Below are 19399 nucleotides of genomic sequence, written 5' to 3'. Positions count from 1 at the left end.
TCAAGGGGATACAGTACAGTCATTGATGCAGCAGGCATGGTAGTAGGGCTAGGAGGCAGCTGACCACACAGACCCTACAGAAGCAGAGAGCAAGAGCGAGAGTGAGAGCGAGAGAGAGAGAGAGAGAGAGAGAGAGAGAGAAAGAGAGAGAGAGAGAGAGAGAGAGAGAGAGGAGGGAGAGAGGCAGGAGGGAGGGAGGGAGGGAGGAAGGGAGGGAGAGGCACTGCTACTCAGCATGCTTTGTCTTTTTTTTTTTTTTTTTTTTTTTTTTTGGTTTTTCGAGGCAGGGTTTCTCTGTGTAGCCTTGGCTGTCCTGGAACTCACTCTGTAGACCAGGCTGGCCTCGAACTCAGAAATCCGCCTGCCTCTGCCTCCCGAGTGCTGGGATTAAAGGCGTGTGCCACCACGCCCGGCTCTGTCTTTTTTAATCTTGGACCTCAGGCCATGGGGTGATGCTACCCAGACTCAGGGTAGGTCTTCCCTCCTCAGGAAGCATAATCTAGGATTCCCCCAAAGTTTGCTTTCGTGGTGATTCTACATTTCACCAAGCTGACAATCAGGACTAACCATCATAGTTCAGCGCTTAAGAGCACTTGTAGCTCTTCAGAGGACTTGAGTTCAGTTCCCAGCACCCACATGGTGATATGATGCCCTCTTTTGGACTTCCTGGATACCCACACACATGTAACCCCCCCCCACACACACACACATATAAATAAAAACAAATCTTTAAAAAAAAGTGAAGCAAAAACTGTTTCGGCATGCTTTTTTAAAATTTTTTCAAATCCAAATAATTCACTTTAGTTCTCAGTGTATAGGCAACATCAAGTGCACTTACAGGTTTACAAGGCAACATGAAAAAAGCATCAGTCAAAAAAGGCCAAAAGAATTCCTACCATAGCCACAGGAGGTGAGGGTGTATTTTGGTTGTAAGCACGGTTCATAACCTTGTCTGTGAGGTTCTGCCCGGTGCTGACTCTTGTGCAAGTACCGGCAGAGTGGCTGCTTTCTCTTCCTGTGGCTTCTTTATTCTCCTGGTGTTTTTGTCCCACCTCAGGAGGAAGCAGGAGGCAAGGAGACTTCCCTCAGGGAGGGGACTGAGGCCTGAGCACAGACAAGCAGCTCTTGGGTGATCTCAAGCACTCCTTGTCTGATCCTGGATCCTGAGAAGGGTGTGAGCTCTCCTGTGGGGCTCTTGTGTCATGCTCTTGGCTTCAGATTCCTAAGTAGGGCACTTCCTGCTCTGAGAATATTCTCACTGGGCCAGGGTCCTGAGAAGTGCCAGAGGCAGTCCTGAGGTTAATTGAACAAATTAACATCTCTTCACATCGATCCAAACAAAACTGCAATCTCCTGGACAGAGGGGTGTGGACAAAGACTTTGGTGTGGATTGTGGAAGGCAGGATTCTGCTTCCAGAGCAATTCTGCATGTCAGGGAGTAGGAGCAGCGGCAGCAGCAGCAGCGGCAGCAGTAGCGGTGGCAGCACAAGGAGCTGAGAGACTAGAAGCACAGAGCTGAGCTGAGGCCATGCAGCTGCTCACACTCACTGCAGGGCTGGGCCTGCTCTCTGTGGTTCGAGCCATGATGCCTCCTCTGACTCCTGCCAGTGCTGAGGAGGTGATGGCTCTGGGGAGGGAGGACTGAGGGTAGCAACTGGCTTCCAAGCTCAGACCTTGGACTGGGTGTGTCTCAGGCCTGCTGATGGAAGCCACAGGTGATGTTGAAAAAAAAAAAACACCTCTCTCCTGTGCTTGGTGGGATCTTCTCAGGTGGGAGTGGGGCTTGAGCAGGTGTTCCAGGCCATGGTCCTGTCCTTCTTCTCACTGTGTGCACTTAGAGACTAAGAGGCTGCTGGGGGACAGGGGAGGCTTGCTAGGTGGACCCTGTCCTGGCTCTAGCTGGACTCCCAAGGATAGGCTTCCTTCCTTCCTTTCTCTCAGTGTGTGTGTGCGTGTGTGAGTGTGTGTGTGTGTGTGTGTGTGTGTGTGTGTGCGAGTGTGCGCTTCAGAGGCACTTCTCATATTCTTCCAATAAGCTGATTTCAGATTTCATCCAGGTTAAGGCCCCTGTGACTGTTGTGCATCTGGGGGACAGAGCCAACTTCCTAAAGATTTCAGGAGAAACTGAGAAGTCCGTTCCTTGTCACACCTTAGCACGTTGACTGTAGACAGTGAAGCAGACCGTGGTCAGTTGGTACAGTCATGTTTATCTCAGGTCACCCCCTCAGCCGTGTCCATTCTACCCTGTCGCCCGCCCAGCTCCCTGAAGTGAAAGGTCAACCTGTCCTCTAGATCACCGTTCTCAGTTCCCTCTGGATGCCTGTGCAGGGTCTGTGGTCAGGGCTCTTCCCAGGAAGTGTTTCTCCTAGGAGGCCTCTGCCCTGTCTGCCTGGTTCTACCTACTGCTGCTGTTGGTGAGAGACAGCTATGGTCGGGACTCCTCCTGACATCCTGGCATCTCGGACCCTTCCATCTTGCACTGAGACCTGACCACATTCTCCTCCTACCTCTCACCCACCCTCTTCCTGATTCCCTTCTCCCTGCAACTGTGTGTACTTGTGGCCTCCAACTGCAGATCTTGGGAAAGTGGTACATAAGTTGCTGGGCAGGAGACATGCCTATTCCTGAGTCGAGTTGGAAAGACCCGCTGCCTCCCTTCACCTTTGAGAGAAACAGTCTTGATGAGTTGGAGTTCAGGATGAACCTGACGTGAGTGGTCTCTGTGGAGGTAATCTCTGCTGCTGCTGCTGCCAAACAGTTCTAAGTGTGACTAAGCACAGACTGCCTCACCTCTAGTAGTCATTGAGGAATGTGGCATCTTCTGTGTTGCCTGGGCAACACACCAGGTGACCTCTTCATGAGGTCAGAGAGCTAACTTGCTGTGGTCTATGCCCATGCTGAATAGGGTGAGAGGATTTCTTGTACAGGATTACTTGCTTCTGGAGAGGCCAGCATGGGCCCCAGAGATAAGAATGGGGAAGGACTGTGTGCCCTGGGGAGAGCCATACTTGGATGCTGTGTTCTAGGAAACCCATTGGCTGTATTCAGTACAAGCTGCCTCTGTATGAGGGAGAGGACCCTGGCATGTTCCTCACATGTGAGTATCTGGGTTCCAATTCTTATTTCAGTAAAGGCCCAGCGGGAGACGGACTTCTCCCATGGCTGTGTTGTCCACAGGGTGGAGGCATGTCATCTACATCCATTTCCTGCCTGGGAAGGAGTCTGCCATTGCCTACTTCAGGGGCAAAATGAACTATCAGTACTACCAGATGGTGATGCTCATGGGTGAGCTCCACTCTTTGTCTTTTAGCATGGACTCCTGGGCATAGGCACTGACCTGGCTTATGTTTTCTTTTCAGGCCTGTTTCATTTTCCATAGCTCAGAGAGCCCCTCTGTATGTCCGGGTTTGGTGGGTTGGGCTCTAAGCCTTTTGTCCTCTCTTTTTCTGATCTTACCTTATTAACCATTGTGCCTGAGTCTTGGGTGGACTTGGCTATTTCCAGCATGTAAATGTCTCCTGCACCCCTGACCTAGTCAGTCTTTGTCATAGTCTTGTGTAGATCTAGTTTGGGTTTATTTGGCCCCAGGAATCTTTGGACATCTGTGCCATGTGCCATGAGTTATTTATTCTGTGGCATGTGTTACGGTGGTAAGTGTGGAGTTATGGCATCCTGAGGGTAGATCTTGGCACATTGTCCAAAACCCTGCTTGGCACAGGATGCTCCCAGGGAAAGAACACTTTTCAAAGGTGAGCAGTGAGAATCTGAGAGAGCCACATGTCCACCTTGAGCCCCAAGGCTCTTGCCACAGTGTTCCTCAGTGGTGTACCCTAGAGCCTTCCTGATCTGTAGCCTCACAGGGCTGCCTCCCTGGCCCTTCCTGATGTGCAGCCTCACGGCTACCTCCCTGGCTCTGGTTAACATTCTTTGCTCATCTCCCCATGCCACTTCTTGTTTTACTGCCTTTGGCTTTAACCTCATGAAGGCTTTGGGCCCACAAGTCCCAACAATGACCTGTTCTGGGTCTCTTTATGGACCAGGGATCTACAGGACAAGAGCAGCTGCCCATAGGCCCTGCCTGCAGATTATGAAAAAGACTGTGGGTTAGATTTGGGGGTGAAGCACATAACTGGTTAGGAGGTGGGAGGAGTCCACGGTGCAGCCTCTTGAGACCCAGTATTATAGGGGAGAGGCCTGGGCCAAGGATCTGCCAGGGGGCCCTGGGGGAGCTGGGGATATCACTCTGCATGATGAGCCTTTCTTGGATGGGGGAATGGGCTTTTATGGCCCAGAAGATGGGGTTCTACTAGGAGGAGCTGGGCTCTGATTTTGTTTGTTTGTTTTGTTTTTCGAGACAGGGTTTCTCTGTATAGCCCTGGCTGTCCTGGAACTCACTCTGTAGACCAGGCTGGCCTCGAACTCAGAAATCCACCTGCCTCTGCCTCCCAAGTGCTGGGATTAAAGGTGTGAGCCACCACTGCCTGGTGTGATTTTTTGAAATGAGTTATGGATGGCTAGACTCTGTCTTCTCAAATGATGCTTCTCAAAAAAGAGATCTTTGTGGATCTTAGGGCTTCTGTCCTTGAAGGGCTGGGACAGGGTGGGGCAGGGCATCCCTGAACCCAGGAGGAGTGTCTGTGCAGAGATTTCTACATGTGTCTCCTGCTCACCAGGACTGGGCGGGTGGCAGGCCTGTCCTAGGGAGTCTCAAAGGGAGACATCTTGGGGGTTTTAAGTCCCACAGCATACTCATTCACACCTGGTGTTCCAAGTAAGCCTGAGAGCTTCCTCTAGGTCTGGGCACTCGTGGGTCAGCAGTTCTAGTGAATGCCTGGGGCCCTGGGGAGGAGCTGCCTGTTTCCAGCCTGGAGCAGGGCTCTTCTCTTCTGCATGTGTCTTGGAGGCTTTGCCCTGCAAGCACTCAGCTTCAGCCCATCTGTTCTGCAGGCCGCACCCTGAAAACCAACCTAGATGCTCTGAGGGCCTTCACGACGTTTATGATGAGTAAAATGGGGGAAAAAGCCAAGACAAAGAAGCCTCCCCACGCTGGTAATGAGAAGGGTTTTTCCCCCCTTATTTCCTTCCTGTTACTCCAGTTCTGTCAGACTGACTGCACAATGCCTATCTATTCCCTCATCTCCTTCCCGGTCTACAGAAGCCTGTGAATTGTCCAGAGATTCCTCACACAGGAGCAGCGCCTCAGAGACTGGGTAGCAGCAGGAGTGGGGATCCTCCATGCACCTCCATCTTGGCCAGAACACTTAGTGTCGAGAAAGGAAAAGGTGGGGCCAAGTGCCCACATCTCTTCCAAACAGGTCTCTGCCTTAATAAATATGGTCAATGTCCCCAGGCCACATGTGTCACATAACAGTTTATGGGCCCAGGCTTTAATCTTTTAATTTTAAAATTTATTTGCATGCACAGGCATGTATGTGGATCCACGTGTAGCTTGTGTGTGCGTGCGCGATGTAGAGGTCAGAGGTCAACACTGGTGCTGTTTTGTTAGATTTTGTCCACTTTATAATTTATTATGACTTATTTATTTATATGTTATGTGTCTGTATGAATGCATGATACATGTATACGGGTGTTCACAGAGGCCAGAAGAGAGCATCAGATCCCCCAGAGCTGGAATTCTAGGTGGTTGTGAGCTGCCTGATATGTGTTCTGAGGACCAACCTGGGGTTCTCTGGAAGAACAGAGCTGAGTCAAGCTATCTCCTCCACGCCCATTTTATTTTTGGAGACATGGTCTCTCATTGGCTTGGAGCTCACATATTCTCCTTAGCTTTCTGAGTAGCAAGCCTCAGGGATTCTCTATCTCTGCCACTTGGCATTTGGACTAGGTAGGCCTGCTGCCATGCCTGGCTGTTTATGTGGGTTCTGGGAATGGAATACAGGTCCCCATGCTTGTAAGCAAGCACTTCACTGACTGGGGCATTTCTTCAGCCTCTTAGGCTTCACTTTCGAAAGTACAGACCAACACTCAAGTGTGAACATGCTAATCAGGAAGGAAAGACTTTTGTTCACTTTCTCATATCTTCATATGGGTGCCATGCAACAGCACACAAGGCACACAAGGCCTCATGGCCCAGCAGTGGGCAACCTGGGAAGCAGGGTTAGAGCCTACGTGGTGGTTAGTGAGGGAAGCAAAGGGTGATCAGGGTCACAGGGAGGTAGTTGGAGTGGCTAGTGTGGATCACTGCAGAGCTTGGGCTTTGAGATGTCCCTCGTGGCCTGATGGATGGCGGCCCAGATGTGAGGCCACTGAGGAGGGTAGTTGTGTGCTCTGTGCACATGGAAGGCAGGGCTTTCAGATGAGGTAGTTCTCTGGGAATTAGTGAACTTTGGAGGATGGGCCATCTGGGGACATGTTACCAAAAAGGCCAGAACTACCAGAATGTAAACAATAAGTAAACACAAACCCATATAAATGATATACATAACTCTAAATGTAGAGAAAATAGGAAATATAAGCCAAAAGCAAGCAAACAAAGAAGCAAATGACAATACAAAACAAGATAAAAAAGCATAAGACAATCTGTGGCTGAACCAGATTCTGGAGAAGAGAAATGAAGCCCATTTTCCCATAGAGAAGTCCCCATGAATGGTGTCTAATTGCTGTGTATCCTGAAGTCTTTTCCATGAGCATTCCTGAAGCTGTTTGCTTCAGTGTGCACTCAGCTCCTTCTGGCCTCCTCAGAGGTTAGTTTCTCTCTTTTTGTCTCCTTTCCTTTCCTTAATTTCTCTTAACAGTTATGACATAAAAACAAGATGTTCCTTGTAATTAAACCAGCTAAAACTTGTGGGGCTTGGAGTGGCCACACACATGGTCTCTGTAGCCCAGGAAGACATTGAACTCTTGATTCTCTTGCCTGTACATTCCGAGAGCTGAGATTGATTGAAGGCATGTGCCACCACAATTGGCCTGTAACTTCTACTTTGATCTATTCAAGGTCAAAGAATAAACAAATTCAAAGGTGGAAATCATTACTTAAAAAAAAAAAAAAAACCAAAAAAGCACATTCCATAATATGCCCTCACTAAGACCTCAGATCAATGCAGATGTCACTCTGTCAGCAGGACCATATAGCATGTGCTTTTAGCAGACTTCAACATCACTTATCCTGGAGGCCACACAGCGGGGCTGTGTCTTTTAGTGTCTCACTAGCCTTGCTGTAAGATAACACTTTTGACTTGTGGGTTCTGAGGACAGTTCAGTTTGCAGATACTCAAAGGTTGTTTGTGCTAGGGCCTGCAGGTGCTTGATGGAAACTAACATAAGATCAAAAAAATCTTTGGACTGGTTTTTTTTTTTTTTTTTCAGATCTGTTGCCTTAACCTTTGGGTCATATTTTCATAGACATGTTGCTCATTGAAAGCAATGTTTTGGGGTTGGGGAGATGGGCTCATGGATACACAGTGTGAGGACCTGAATTTGGATTCCCCAAACCTACTTAGAGACCTGAACATGGTGGTGTGCATTTGGTGTGGACCACACGGCGACCACTGCTGCTTGACAAGTTCCAGCAGGTTGACATCACAGATCACAATCCTCCAGCTTCCTTTCCCTTCCATCTGTGATGATTCTCATGATGTGTTATGTGAGTTTCCTTGTGCCTTTTCCCTTTGGGAAATTTTGTATGGGATTTGGCAGAGGATATGAAAGTGTACAATGGCAGTCTCTCTAAACAAAGTAATTCTTTGTAAAATGTCCCCACCAACATGGAACTGTACAGTGTGACAACTCTGCCTACACCTACACAAGAATGCCCTCCTCCTGTTTGCACCAACAATAGAGAAGTTAAAGATTTACCAACTGAAAGATGGTGCCAGGAAGTCTTCAAGTACACCCTGTCCCAAGGATGAAAGCACACAATTGAGAGAAACAACAGGCCCAGACCCAGAGTCTGAGGCCTGGGCAGTGAGGGCTAACATTCAATTGGCAAGTTTAGAGTAATGCCCATGGTTTGATTGCCTGGGTACATGATGTAGGGGATGAACAGCAAGATCTGGTATGTCCTATGAGAAGCAGATTCTGTTAAGAAGTTAGACTGACTCGGTCTCTTTCTGCCATATGCAGGAGCAGGCATTGAAGGAATTAGGATAAGGTATAATGGAAGAAGATAGTGATCAGGACCCTCCCTTTGGGGATAATATAAGCAGAACAGGTCCATACTGTCAGACTAAGCCACACAGGAACACAAGTAGGAAACAGCCTGGTGTTTATTGTATTACATGGTACAAATGCTGCATCATGCCCCTTGAAGAATGAAATTTGCTCCTAATGGTTCGTTTCTCAGTATTCAATGTCTGGCACCTCCTGACCACAAAGACTGAAATCATGCAGGAGGAAATGTAAAGGGGGACCTTGTGGGATTGATGAACTCTGGAAAACAATAGGAACTTAGATGCTTGCTGAACCTATTGTTTTTGCTTCAAAGAAAAATGCTATAATAAAGTTGATTACATCTTTCATTCTGGATATTGAGAAATAGGGTTAAAATATATTAAAGACAATTTATGAAAAGATCATATATTTCTTGGAATCATTAAATCTGCTTTCAGTATTACCTGTGGCTAAGCTATTATGCAATCATAGAGTAATTTTCAACAAACACAGCTATTCCATTTCACCCTCAGAGCATGCTTCCCTTCCCATGCTGTCTCCTTCCCATGCTGTCTCCACACTTCCTCTTTGGGACCTGAACTCTGCTGGAGCTGGACCCCAGCATGCATCCATTCTCCCATCACTGGGGGGTGGAAGAGGTTGTAAGAGCCCACTGGACAGTTAAATAAAATGTGTGCGATGGGTCCACCACCACCACCACCACCATCACCACTGCCTGTTCTACCACTACTACCACCACCACTACCACCTCTACCTCTCCTTTACTCTCCAGCTCTTCCTCTAAACACAAATCAGAACTTAGTGGCTCAGGCATATAATCACAGTACTGAAGAGGTGGAAATAGATGGATGCCTGGGGCTTTCTGGATAGCCAGTCTAGACCAGTTGGTGAGTTCCAGGTTCTTGTCTTAAGAAAAATAAAGTGGGGGACTGGGGAGATGGCTCAGTGGTTAAGAACATTGACTGCTCTTCTGGAGGTCCTGAGTTCAACTCCCAGCAGCAACATGGTGGCTCACAACCATCTGTAATGGGATCTGATGCCCTCTTTTGGTGTGTCTGAAGAGAGCAATGGTATACTCACATACATAAAATAAATCTTAAAAAAAAAATAAGGTGTGTGTGTGGGTAATTGAGGAAAACTCCTGATGTTGACCTCTGGTCTCCAAATGCACACACACACACACACACACACACACACACACACAACATGGCATGGGCCCATAGCATGCAGCATGACAGGAGTCACACACACACACACACACACACACACACACACACACACACAGATCTACCTTCCCTGTTGTGCTCAGCGTGAGCACACAGGCAGGCAGGACCAGGGCCAGGCTTCATCCCAAAAAAAAGAAAGAAAGAAAGAAAGAAAGAAAGAAAGAAAGAAAGAAAGAAAGGAAGAAAGAAAGAAAAGAGGAAAGGAAGGAAGGAAGGAAGGAAGAAGGAAGGAAGGAAGGAAGGAAGGAAGAAAGAAAGAAAGAAAGAAAGAAGAAAGAAAGAAAGAAAGAAAGAAAAAAGGAAGCCTGTTTTCTACTGCGAGCACAGCCTGACTCCTGCCTCTGCCTCCCAAGGGCTGGGATGAAAGGCCTTTGCTGCTTACAGCAGCAGCCAGCAAAGCATCTTTTTTTTTTTTTGCATCTTGGGATTTTTAAATGTCTTTATTTTATGTCTCATAGCTAAGGACACTGTGTTGTGAGCCACATCCTGACAAAATGAAATTCATGTTCTCTTTCTATTATCACTTGAGGCCCATCTCACCCCTTGTTTCAATCCTCCCAGCATATCTGGATCCCTTGCTACAGTCTCCTCTCTCTTTACCATCCAGGGCTCTTAGTTGATTAACAGGTGAGAATTTTGCCCCAACCTATAGTATATCTAATAAAAGTAAAACCTAGTGTGACCTGATATCATCTCAGAGCGTGCATATGCACTCACTATTCCAGTCTCTAGGTGCAATATAAAGAACTAACCATAAGAAACAACATTTCTCAATATTCTGATGTGGTATTTGCATCCTAGAATGCATATAAATCCCAGAAAATTAACTGCAGATAACATTTCCTTAGTAAAGGTTAATGTTCACAGCCATACCTTTAAAGCTTCCCTATTCAATCAAGTCTACAGTGGCTACTTATGTGACGATTATCTAAAAAGCTCTCTGGGGATGCCACATCATCAGGGGGAGTGGCCACTCCCTTGAGCAGGCAAATCCAAAGAGCAGAGTTAGAAACAATGGGTGGAGTTAAAGTCCAGGATCTTTGCAGTTGTCACAATGCCCAAGAGAACCATGTTTTCAGACAAATCCTCTAGCACACGATGCTCCTGTGACTATCCTCAAAATCATAACAGGCATGAAAACATCAGGATAAACCCAGTTCACACGATCATAAAACTTCTGACAGACTTAAGATAGCCACAGCAGAATTTTAGACTGAGTTCTGATGAGGTGTACCAAAGAACTAATTATACCCTTGGCCCTGTTACTGCCTTCTTCCCCATCACTCCAGCTCCACTGCCCTTCGAAGTTTCAGAGTTGCCTCCATGCCTGCTCTGCCACTGAGCCCCACCTCATTCAATGGTGACTTTCCCAGGCCACCTGTTGGTGTTATATGAACATACCCACTTTACCATGTGACTCAGGTAAGAGTGAGTTTTTTACATGCAGGACCCTCAGTGGCCATAAGAGGCCACTACATCTTCTAGAATCTGAGTTACGGAAGACTGTTAAGTCACATGAATGTGAACTCATCCTGGACACTGCAAGAACAACAAGTAGTCTTAAATGTTGGATCAACTCTATGGCTCTTGGTTTATTGTTCCTTAATTAGCTACTGTGGAAACTTTACTCAATGAACAGTGAGAGAATTCATAGATTACTTTCTTAAAGTATGACCCTGAGTACCAGCTCATAAAAGACACAGTGACACAAAAAAATTGACAATAACAAGCACTGGTTCTAATAGACACACGTCCATAATAATGTGGCTGAGGGCTTCTAGCATAAGAGAAAGTCAGTCAATGGGAAACAGAATATAGAAAGGTATTAGTACGTTTGTGTAGAAGTTCATGAAGTAGAGACTCAAAGACATTCCAATGAGTCAAGGTCACAGATTTGGTTCTGTGAAGAGACAAAATATCTGAGGAAGAATTTTCCCCCTACTCCAGACTAAAAAAGTGAATCCCCAATTAAGAGAACTAGAGCTGAATAGGGAACATTGTAATATATGCCAATGACATCAGTAATACCTTATAGAGTGGTGGAAAGTCACACACACACACACACACACACACACACACACACACACACACACACACGGGGAGAGAGAGAGAGAGAGAGAGAGAGAGAGAGAGAGAGAGAGAGAGAGAGAGAGAGAAAGAGAAAGAGAGAGAGAAAGAGAAAGAGAACTGGAGAAAAAGACAAGGTCTTAGCCAGGCAGTGGTGGCGCACGCCTTTAATCCCAGCACTTGGGAGGCAGAGGCAGGCTGATTTCTGAGTTCGAGGCCAACCTGGTCTACAGAGTGAGTTCCAGGACAGCCAGGGATACACAGAGAAACCCTGTCTTGAAAAACAAACCAAACAAACAAACAAGACAAGCTCTTAGAAACAACTAAACAATTCGACCTTTAAGTTATAAACGTAGAAAAGGCATTAGTCATGGTGACATTTGATCTAACAGTGTCTGAGGAATAGACGGAGTCAGCACAGAATTCTCCTTTTCCTTTTCCTTTCCCTTTCCCTTTCCCTTTCCCTTTTCCTTTTCCTTTCCTTTCCTTTTTCCCCCATTTATTTATTTATTTATTTATTTATTTATTTATTTATTTTTGGTTTTTTGAGACAGGGTTTCTCTGTGTATCCCTGGCTGTCCTGGAATTCACTCTGTAGAAAATCTGCTTGCTTCTGCCTCCCAAGTGTGCTACCACTGCCTAGCTTTCTCCATTTCTTTAGACAAATCTTATACTAATAACACAAGAAGAATATCAGGTCCAGGTAGCCAGTACCTGATTAGGGACCAGGTTGGAATGGTGGATTTTCTTGTCACTCAGGCCTGGATCTAGCACTTCTCCTTGACCCAACAAGTGGTTATAGTCACGTGGATCCTCTAAACACGTTGAAGCCAGGCGCTTTCTCTTTCTCAATTACTTTTGTAGAGTCCACCCAGCTTTTTTCTTTTCCCTATCAGTCTCCTGGTACCTGAGATTAACCCTGCCCCACAGAGAAAAAAGTCCTTCCCACTCATTATCAGGCTTCCTGCCATACAGCTCCAGCTTTCTGGCCACTCTACACAGCATTTCCTCACACTTGCTCCCAGCCTACACCTGAAACGAATGGAGTAGGACGCTGCTGCACCTGAGAGCTGAGCCTCATTGTGAGTTCTGAACCCCTCAGATAAAAGATAGGCAGCTGAAATTCTAAGCTTGGAATACAAGCCACACAACAAAAGACAACCAAATTTCTAAATTCTGATTTCTTTTGTTTCCATTCCCAACCCAAAATACTAAAAATAAGACAAAATGTACTGTAATCAAATCATAACAATGGCAGTATCCCCTAAAAAGGACAACTTAAGTGACATTAAAAATTCAGACCTCGGGCTGGAGAGATGGCTCAGCGGTTAAGAGCACCGACTGCTCTTCCAAAGGTCCTGAGTTCAAATCCCAGCAACCACATGGTGGCTCACAACCATTCATAATGAGATCTGGGTGTCTGAAGACAGCTACAATGTACTTAGATATAATAATAAAGAAATCTTTAAAAAAATTCAGGCCTCAGAGTCATGAAGAACATAATTACAAGCAAAATGACTGATGGGCACAAAACCATGAGCACACAGCTGAAGGAAGTAGGGACGATGCAGGGTAAGAAAACTGACTGGACGTAAGTAGGTAAAAGCACTGAAGAAAAAATTCAAACTGAGATGAAACAAGATATAAAAAATACAAAGAGATATGGAAAGAAACAGAGTATCAGGTTTGAAAACAAGGTAAGAGAGTGGAAAGATTCAGTCAAAGAAAATGATTATTTAAAATAAAATCTTCCATGCAAATAGCATGATTTTCTACAGAGTGAATTCCAGGACAGCCAGGGATACACAGAGAAACCCTGTCTCAAAAAACCAAAAATAAATAAATAAATAAATAAATAAATAAATAAATAAATAAATGGGGGAAAAAAGGAAAGGAAAGGAAAAGGAAAAGGGAAAGGGAAAGGGAAAGGGAAAGGAAAAGGAGAATTCTGTTGAAGTTAAAATTTCAATTCCAGCTGCACTTTCTTCACTGTAATGAAATACCTTAAATTTCTGACAGAGTAACTTATTCTTTAAAAAAAAAAATCTCCCATCCAGATGGAGTCTTTTTCGATGACTTTTAAAGAACAGTTAAAATCAGTACTCCATAAAATTTTCCAAAAGAAAGAGAAGGAACAATTTATTTTATGAGGCCACAGTTATCCTGATACCCAAACCACATAAAGATGCAACTAAAAAGGAGAATTATGTACCACGTTCCCTATGAACATGCTTGCAGAAACACTCATCAAAGTACTTGCAAAGACAATTCAAGAACACATCAGGACATCACCAGTCATAATCAAGCAGGATTTGTCTCAGAGATGAAGGGACACCTGAACATACAAAACCCAGGAAATAAAATCTACCACAGAAAACAAACTGGAAAAAAAATGATCATTTTATTATTTGCACAAAGGTCTTTAACAAAATCCAACACCATTTCACCATAAAATTCCCGTAGAGATAAAGTATACAAGAGACAATCCTAAATATAATTAAGGCAACCAGGCTGTTCAATCTCTCCATGTCGATTTCAAGGGCAGTACTTGAGTTCTTACCAAGAACAGTAAAACAGCTCAAGGAGATCAAAAGGGTAAACCTTAGATTACCAAGGAAGAAGTCAAGCTCTTCTTTGCAAAGGATATGACTCTATATACATATACATATCCTGAAAAATTCCACCAGGGAACTTACACAACTGAAAAAAATTTCCCAACAAAATAGCTCAATACAAAATTCATGCAAAAACACTGATAGCCTTCCTATATACAAATGACAAATGGATTTAAACAAGAAAAGTCAGGAAAACAATACCTTTCACAATACCTTCAAATAATATAAACTATGTTGATGGCAAGCTTCCAATGGGAGACTGGATTTCCCGTCCCCCGGCCCGTGACTCACAGAGACAGCGTCTGAAGCTTTTTTTCCGGTTTTTTTTTTTTTCCTTTCTTTTTTTCCCTTAATAAAAAAGGCAGAGGCTTCAGGTCCGCGCTGCCCCCCCCCCCCCCCCCCCCCGCCGTCTCGTAGCCTCCCTTAGATCCTGGGCATCCCCCTGCCCCTGTCATCCCCTTGCCTCACGGTATCCAGCCGCTCGTGGGCTTCCCCCAGCTTTCCCCCCCGCCCCCCCCCCCCTGCACGCTCAGTCCCCGCCTCAGATCCCTGACTCGCGGTCACGCCTCTGCCTCAGTTTCCCCGCGTGACGTCTTATAATCTATATAAATAGTCATAAAATAAAACAATAAAAATATTAAATGTCCGCCCCTCTCTGCCTCTCCCTCTGCCCATCGTGGGCATGCCCCTGCCTCACGCTCACTTAGGTGAGACCCCCACTCCGTCTTCCAGGTCTCAGCCGAAGCCTAGACCGCCAGTGGTGGTCCCTGGGAAACGGCAGTGCGCCTCCTGCCGCCGCCATGACACCCACAGGCCAGCAGAGGGCGCCCTTGGCTCCCTTCACAGAGGGCAGTGAGCCGCCTGACCGCCCTGTGTGCTATTTCCGTGGGTGGGGGAAAGCAAGTTGGGGAGGAAAGAGTTTATTCAGCTTACACTTCCATACTGTTGTTCATCACCAAAGGAAGTCAGGACTGGAACTCAAGCAGGTCAGGGAGCAGGAGCTGATGCAGAGGCCATGGAGGGATGCTGTTTACTGGCTTGCTTTCCCTGGCTTGCTCAGCCTGCTCTCTTATAGAACCAAGACTACCAGCCCAGAGATGGTCCCACCCACAAGGGGCCTTTCCCCCTTGATCATTAATTGAGAAAATGTCTTACAGCTGGATCTCGTGGAGGCATTTCCCCAACTGAAGCTCCTTTTTCTGTGATAACTCCAGCCTGTGTCAAGTTGACACTCCAAACCAGCCAGTACACCCTGACACCCCCCAAAACTCTAAATGTCTGAGGTGGGGCCGGAGCACACAGAGGTCCTGTCACTCAATCCCCAGCCACCAAGCAGGCTCACACTCGTCTGTGCAGCTATAGTGAGCTCACACAGACACGAGATAGAAGAATAAATCTCATAAAAAAACCACATCTGAGACGCACGAGGACCCGTCCTGAAGGGAACACGCGTGCTCTGCACACGAGGAGGAGGACTGGGGAGGTCATGGCTCACAGCGAGCACTCGGCTGCTTGCACATTGGTCTGATGCCCAGGCCCCATGTGGCGTCAGCTCACGACTGTGGGTGACTCCGGTCCCCAGGCTGTCAGATGCCCTCCTCTGGCCTCTCGGAGCCCTGTGTGTGTGCAGTGCACGTTTACATCCGTGCAGGCGAAACCTCAAGGGTGCAGAGTGAATCTGTGAGATAGACAATTCCCAGTGAGACGATTTTAAAACACGCCAAGGTCTCTCTTTCTCACTGAGGGGTCCCCGGTGCCGTGACACAGACGTCTAACTCCGGGCAGAGGCGGGGTGGGGGTGGGGGAATCTTCGTGAGCGCACGTTTCTGGTCATGGACCAGAATGATGGAGACTTGACTGTGTCTATAGAGAGCTTTATCAGGCCTGCTTGCCGTCCATCATATGTTCTGATCAAATACACGATGGCCAATCAGATTGACCCCACACACAAGGTGTCTGCAGAGATAGACAAACCAAATATGACAGGATTGACCTGCTCGGGGACAGGGGGAGAGCAGTGGTTGAGTATCTGCCTCACAGGCATGAATTGCTGGGACACACACACACACACACACACACACACACACACACGGTGTGGGCACAGAGCATGCAGCATGACAGGAGTCACACAGAGCCTGACAGAAGGTCTCAGTCTGCTTTCTGTCACTGTTTGTGTTGTGTGGCTGCGATAAAACAACACTGAGAACAGTTTCTCGGCCTCCCGTGATTCCAGGTCACAGTCAGGTGAGGGAGGCCGAGTCAGGACAGAAGCAGAGGCCACAGAGGGACGCTCTCTCCTTGTCAGTCTGCTCCTCCATCCCTGCGCAGCCTGCTCTCTACCATAGACATGGGGGTTTTAGATCTGTGGCTGCTGCAGCCACGGCTGACAGAGAAGTGACAGAGAAGTGTGTGAGGGCTGAGGGAAGGACACCTTGTCCTCAGTGTGTTGACAGTGGTGGCAGGGAGAGGTCTCCTCATGATGTCTCCACCTGACCCTGCTGACCTTGGAAAAGAGGACTTTCCTTGGGGGACATCCTATGCCCAGCAGTGTGCTGGGTCATCTTCCCGTCTCCATCCACCCTCTGAATGCTGCAACCCCTCCTACCATGACGACTGCTCGTGCTGCCCAATGTCCACAGTGATAAATGGGCCACAATGGGAACCTGTTCAGAGCAGGACCATACAAAAGGCTGGCTCATGGGGGACAGAGTAGCCAGGGGCTGGGTGGGTCAGGAGTATGTGGGAATTTCTGACACTAGGATTGGTCATGTGAGAACTGAAGGTAAAAGAGGCCAAGTGCTTACACATCCCCCTCCTGGTGACTTCAGGAAGTGCAGGAGAGGCTCCCCAGGAGCAGAATGAAACAAACCAGAGAGAAAAACATGGGCCTGGTCCATGTCTGTCCCCAGGAGTCCATGCTAAAAGACAAAGAGTGGAGCTCACCCATGAGCATCACCATCTGGTAGTACTGATAGTTCATGTTGCCCCTGAAGTAGGCAATGGCAGACTCCTTCCCAGGCAGGAAATGGATGTAGATGACATGCCTCCACCCTGTGGGCAACACAGCCATGGGAGAAGTCTGTCTCCCGCTGGGCCTTTACTGAAATAAGAATTGGTCAGAAAAACAGAATCTTAGGAGCTAAAAAATAGGAGGGGAGGCTCTTGGTCCTGTGAAGGCTAGATACCCCAGTGTAGGAAAAATCCTAGGGCCGTGAGGAAGGAGTGGGTGGGTGTTGGAGCACCCCCATAGAATCAGGGGGAGGGGGAGGGGATAGGGGGCTTGCAGAGGGGAAACGTATAACATTTGAAATGTAAATAAATAAAGTAACCAATAAAAAAAATTTAAAAAAAGTTATCCAAGAATTCCAGTTCTGCTTGCTACAAGTCTGTGGAGAGATCACAGATGCCTCACCGACCATAAAGGCTCTATCCACTGGAGATGGTCACATATTAGCAGTAGAGAGTAAGACTCTATTGCCGAAGACCTTGAATGCTGGGGCTGCAAGCCTGGAGAAATCAGGCTGGAGGGACATTGCAGAGAGTCCCCTTATGTACCACACAGGTGCTGTGTATGCAGACAGAGGAGAATTGTCACCTGCTGCCCTGCGTTACTATATACAACTTGTGCTTCATTACTAATAGGTCAGGCAAGATTTCTCTGGTGGTACTGTAGTGGCCGTGCTGTGACTGGCAAATTGAAAGAAATTACTTTACAGAAGGGAGCTCTTGTTCAGTTCAGTGAGCAAGGGAGAACACTTCTGGCTCCAAAGATCAAAATCTCAGGGGTGTGATTATTGCTCTTATTTTGTCAAAAATAATTATTTTTTTCTGTAAAAAGATTTTCTAATCATTTGTGTTTATGCAAATAGATTACTGCTATGCTCAGCTTCAGTCATTAAGTGATTTTTTTTCCCCCTTGCGTTGGTACTGGTTACTGATAGATGACCAAATTATTTCGAATATGTAACTGTTACTATAAAAGAGAATGTGTCTTCTATTCCACCTCCTACCAAGGCCTTGTGAATTTCAGAGAAGACAGCAGAAAAACAATGTAGGAGCTAATAGATTTGGCTGAGTGCTGTGTATCTGTTTCTTTTGGGTTGAAATATTCCATTATGGAGAGAATTGCAGGAGGTCCTCAATATGCACAAATTTAAATGATTCACAACCCTTCGCTATCACCAAGATTATATAAACAGTTAAAGATGCAAGGAAAGAGCAGACTCTTTGGTGGAGCTGCACAGAATTGGTAGAGGGAGACCAAACTACTCAGCTTGAATGAGGCATCACCAGTGTCCAAGGTGCTTTTGATAATACAGCCTCTTGAGTCACGCACACTCTCAAATGATCTTCTCACACCGTCCTAGTAAATTCTAGGAACCAGCTGGCTAAACATGGGTGAAACGGATTCTGTGTTTATTGTCTTTACACAGTCTAGAATGAATACACACTGGCATTATCTCCAGGAAAGTCATACAACATAGCACAAGTTCCAGAGGATAATCTGGAGGCACCACTGTAGGCCAAATTGAGGGGATGATATGCTTATGCGTCAGAGAAAGACCTGGGTGACAAAACTATGCATGTAAAACAGACTAAAGTACAAAATATGTGGGATGAAAACATGCAGTGAAATTCATGGAAACAATTACCCAATGAAAAATCTCCTGTATTCGACAAGTGTTATATTTTGGGTTGTTTGTTTTGAGATACAGTCTCCATAGATAGTCCTGGCTTTCCGGGAACTCCCCTGGTAGACCAGACTAGTCTCAAAATCGCAGAGATCTTCCTGACTCGTTTCCCAAATGCTTAGATTAAATGTGTGGATTACTCTACCGGGCACAAACACTAACTTTAAAAGTGTGGTATCTACTGCAGTGTAGTCATATGTACTTTGTATGTAAAAGTCTTCACCCTATGCTTTGATACTATGAAATTCACTTTTTATCCCAAGTTCAGTAAAATACATTCACTTCTTTCTTATATTCTTCCATGGAGGTCTTTGGCCATTCTGTAATACACTTGGGTCTTCTATACTAGAGACACACACAGTGTCCATCAGTTTTCTTGTTTTCTGGCTATGGTTTCTCTACAAATTGCTCTGCTGCATCAGGCTCCCGCAGATACCCGAGGGGTTGATTCCACTTCCAGGTGACCAGGTCCAGTGGTCAGAGGCGTAGAAAAAGCAAAAGGTAAGGGCGGGAGTCGGGCTGAATGTGTATTGCCAATGGATATATAAGAAACATTGCAGCTTCTCAGGAAAAAACTGGGGTCGCAACTTAGCCTCCAGGAATCCATGTTCCACCGAAATAGCCATTTTCCGGGTCTATCTTGATCATTCAAAGTACTGGCCCAGCCCTG

General features: G+C 46.4%; 1 protein-coding gene across 3 annotated transcripts; it reads left to right on the top strand.

Moving 5' to 3' along the window:
- The first annotated feature begins 1373 nt into the window (after positions 1 to 1373).
- On the top strand, positions 1374 to 5345 carry LOC147005960 (major allergen Can f 1-like). 3 transcript variants are annotated; one of them, XM_085830966.1, is made up of 6 exons: positions 1374 to 1618; positions 2576 to 2709; positions 3027 to 3097; positions 3178 to 3285; positions 4948 to 5049; positions 5156 to 5345. In XM_085830966.1, the coding sequence occupies exons 1-6, from the start codon at positions 1529 to 1531 to the stop codon at positions 5212 to 5214; spliced, it is 564 nt and encodes a 187-aa protein (XP_085687092.1). In that variant the 5' UTR covers positions 1374 to 1528; the 3' UTR covers positions 5215 to 5345. The 3 variants fall into 3 exon arrangements, with proteins under 3 accessions (XP_085687092.1, XP_085687098.1, XP_085687102.1); XM_085830976.1 differs by lacking the exon at positions 1374 to 1618 and adding an exon at positions 1643 to 1715; XM_085830972.1 differs by lacking the exon at positions 3178 to 3285.
- The last annotated feature ends 14054 nt before the right edge of the window (positions 5346 to 19399 follow it).

Source organism: Mus caroli, unplaced genomic scaffold, assembly GCF_978045245.1.
Source record: "Mus caroli unplaced genomic scaffold, Mus_caroli_1 scaffold_2, whole genome shotgun sequence".
Taxonomy (NCBI): Eukaryota; Metazoa; Chordata; class Mammalia; order Rodentia; family Muridae; genus Mus; species Mus caroli.
This window is presented reverse-complemented; position numbering and strand designations above follow the sequence as displayed.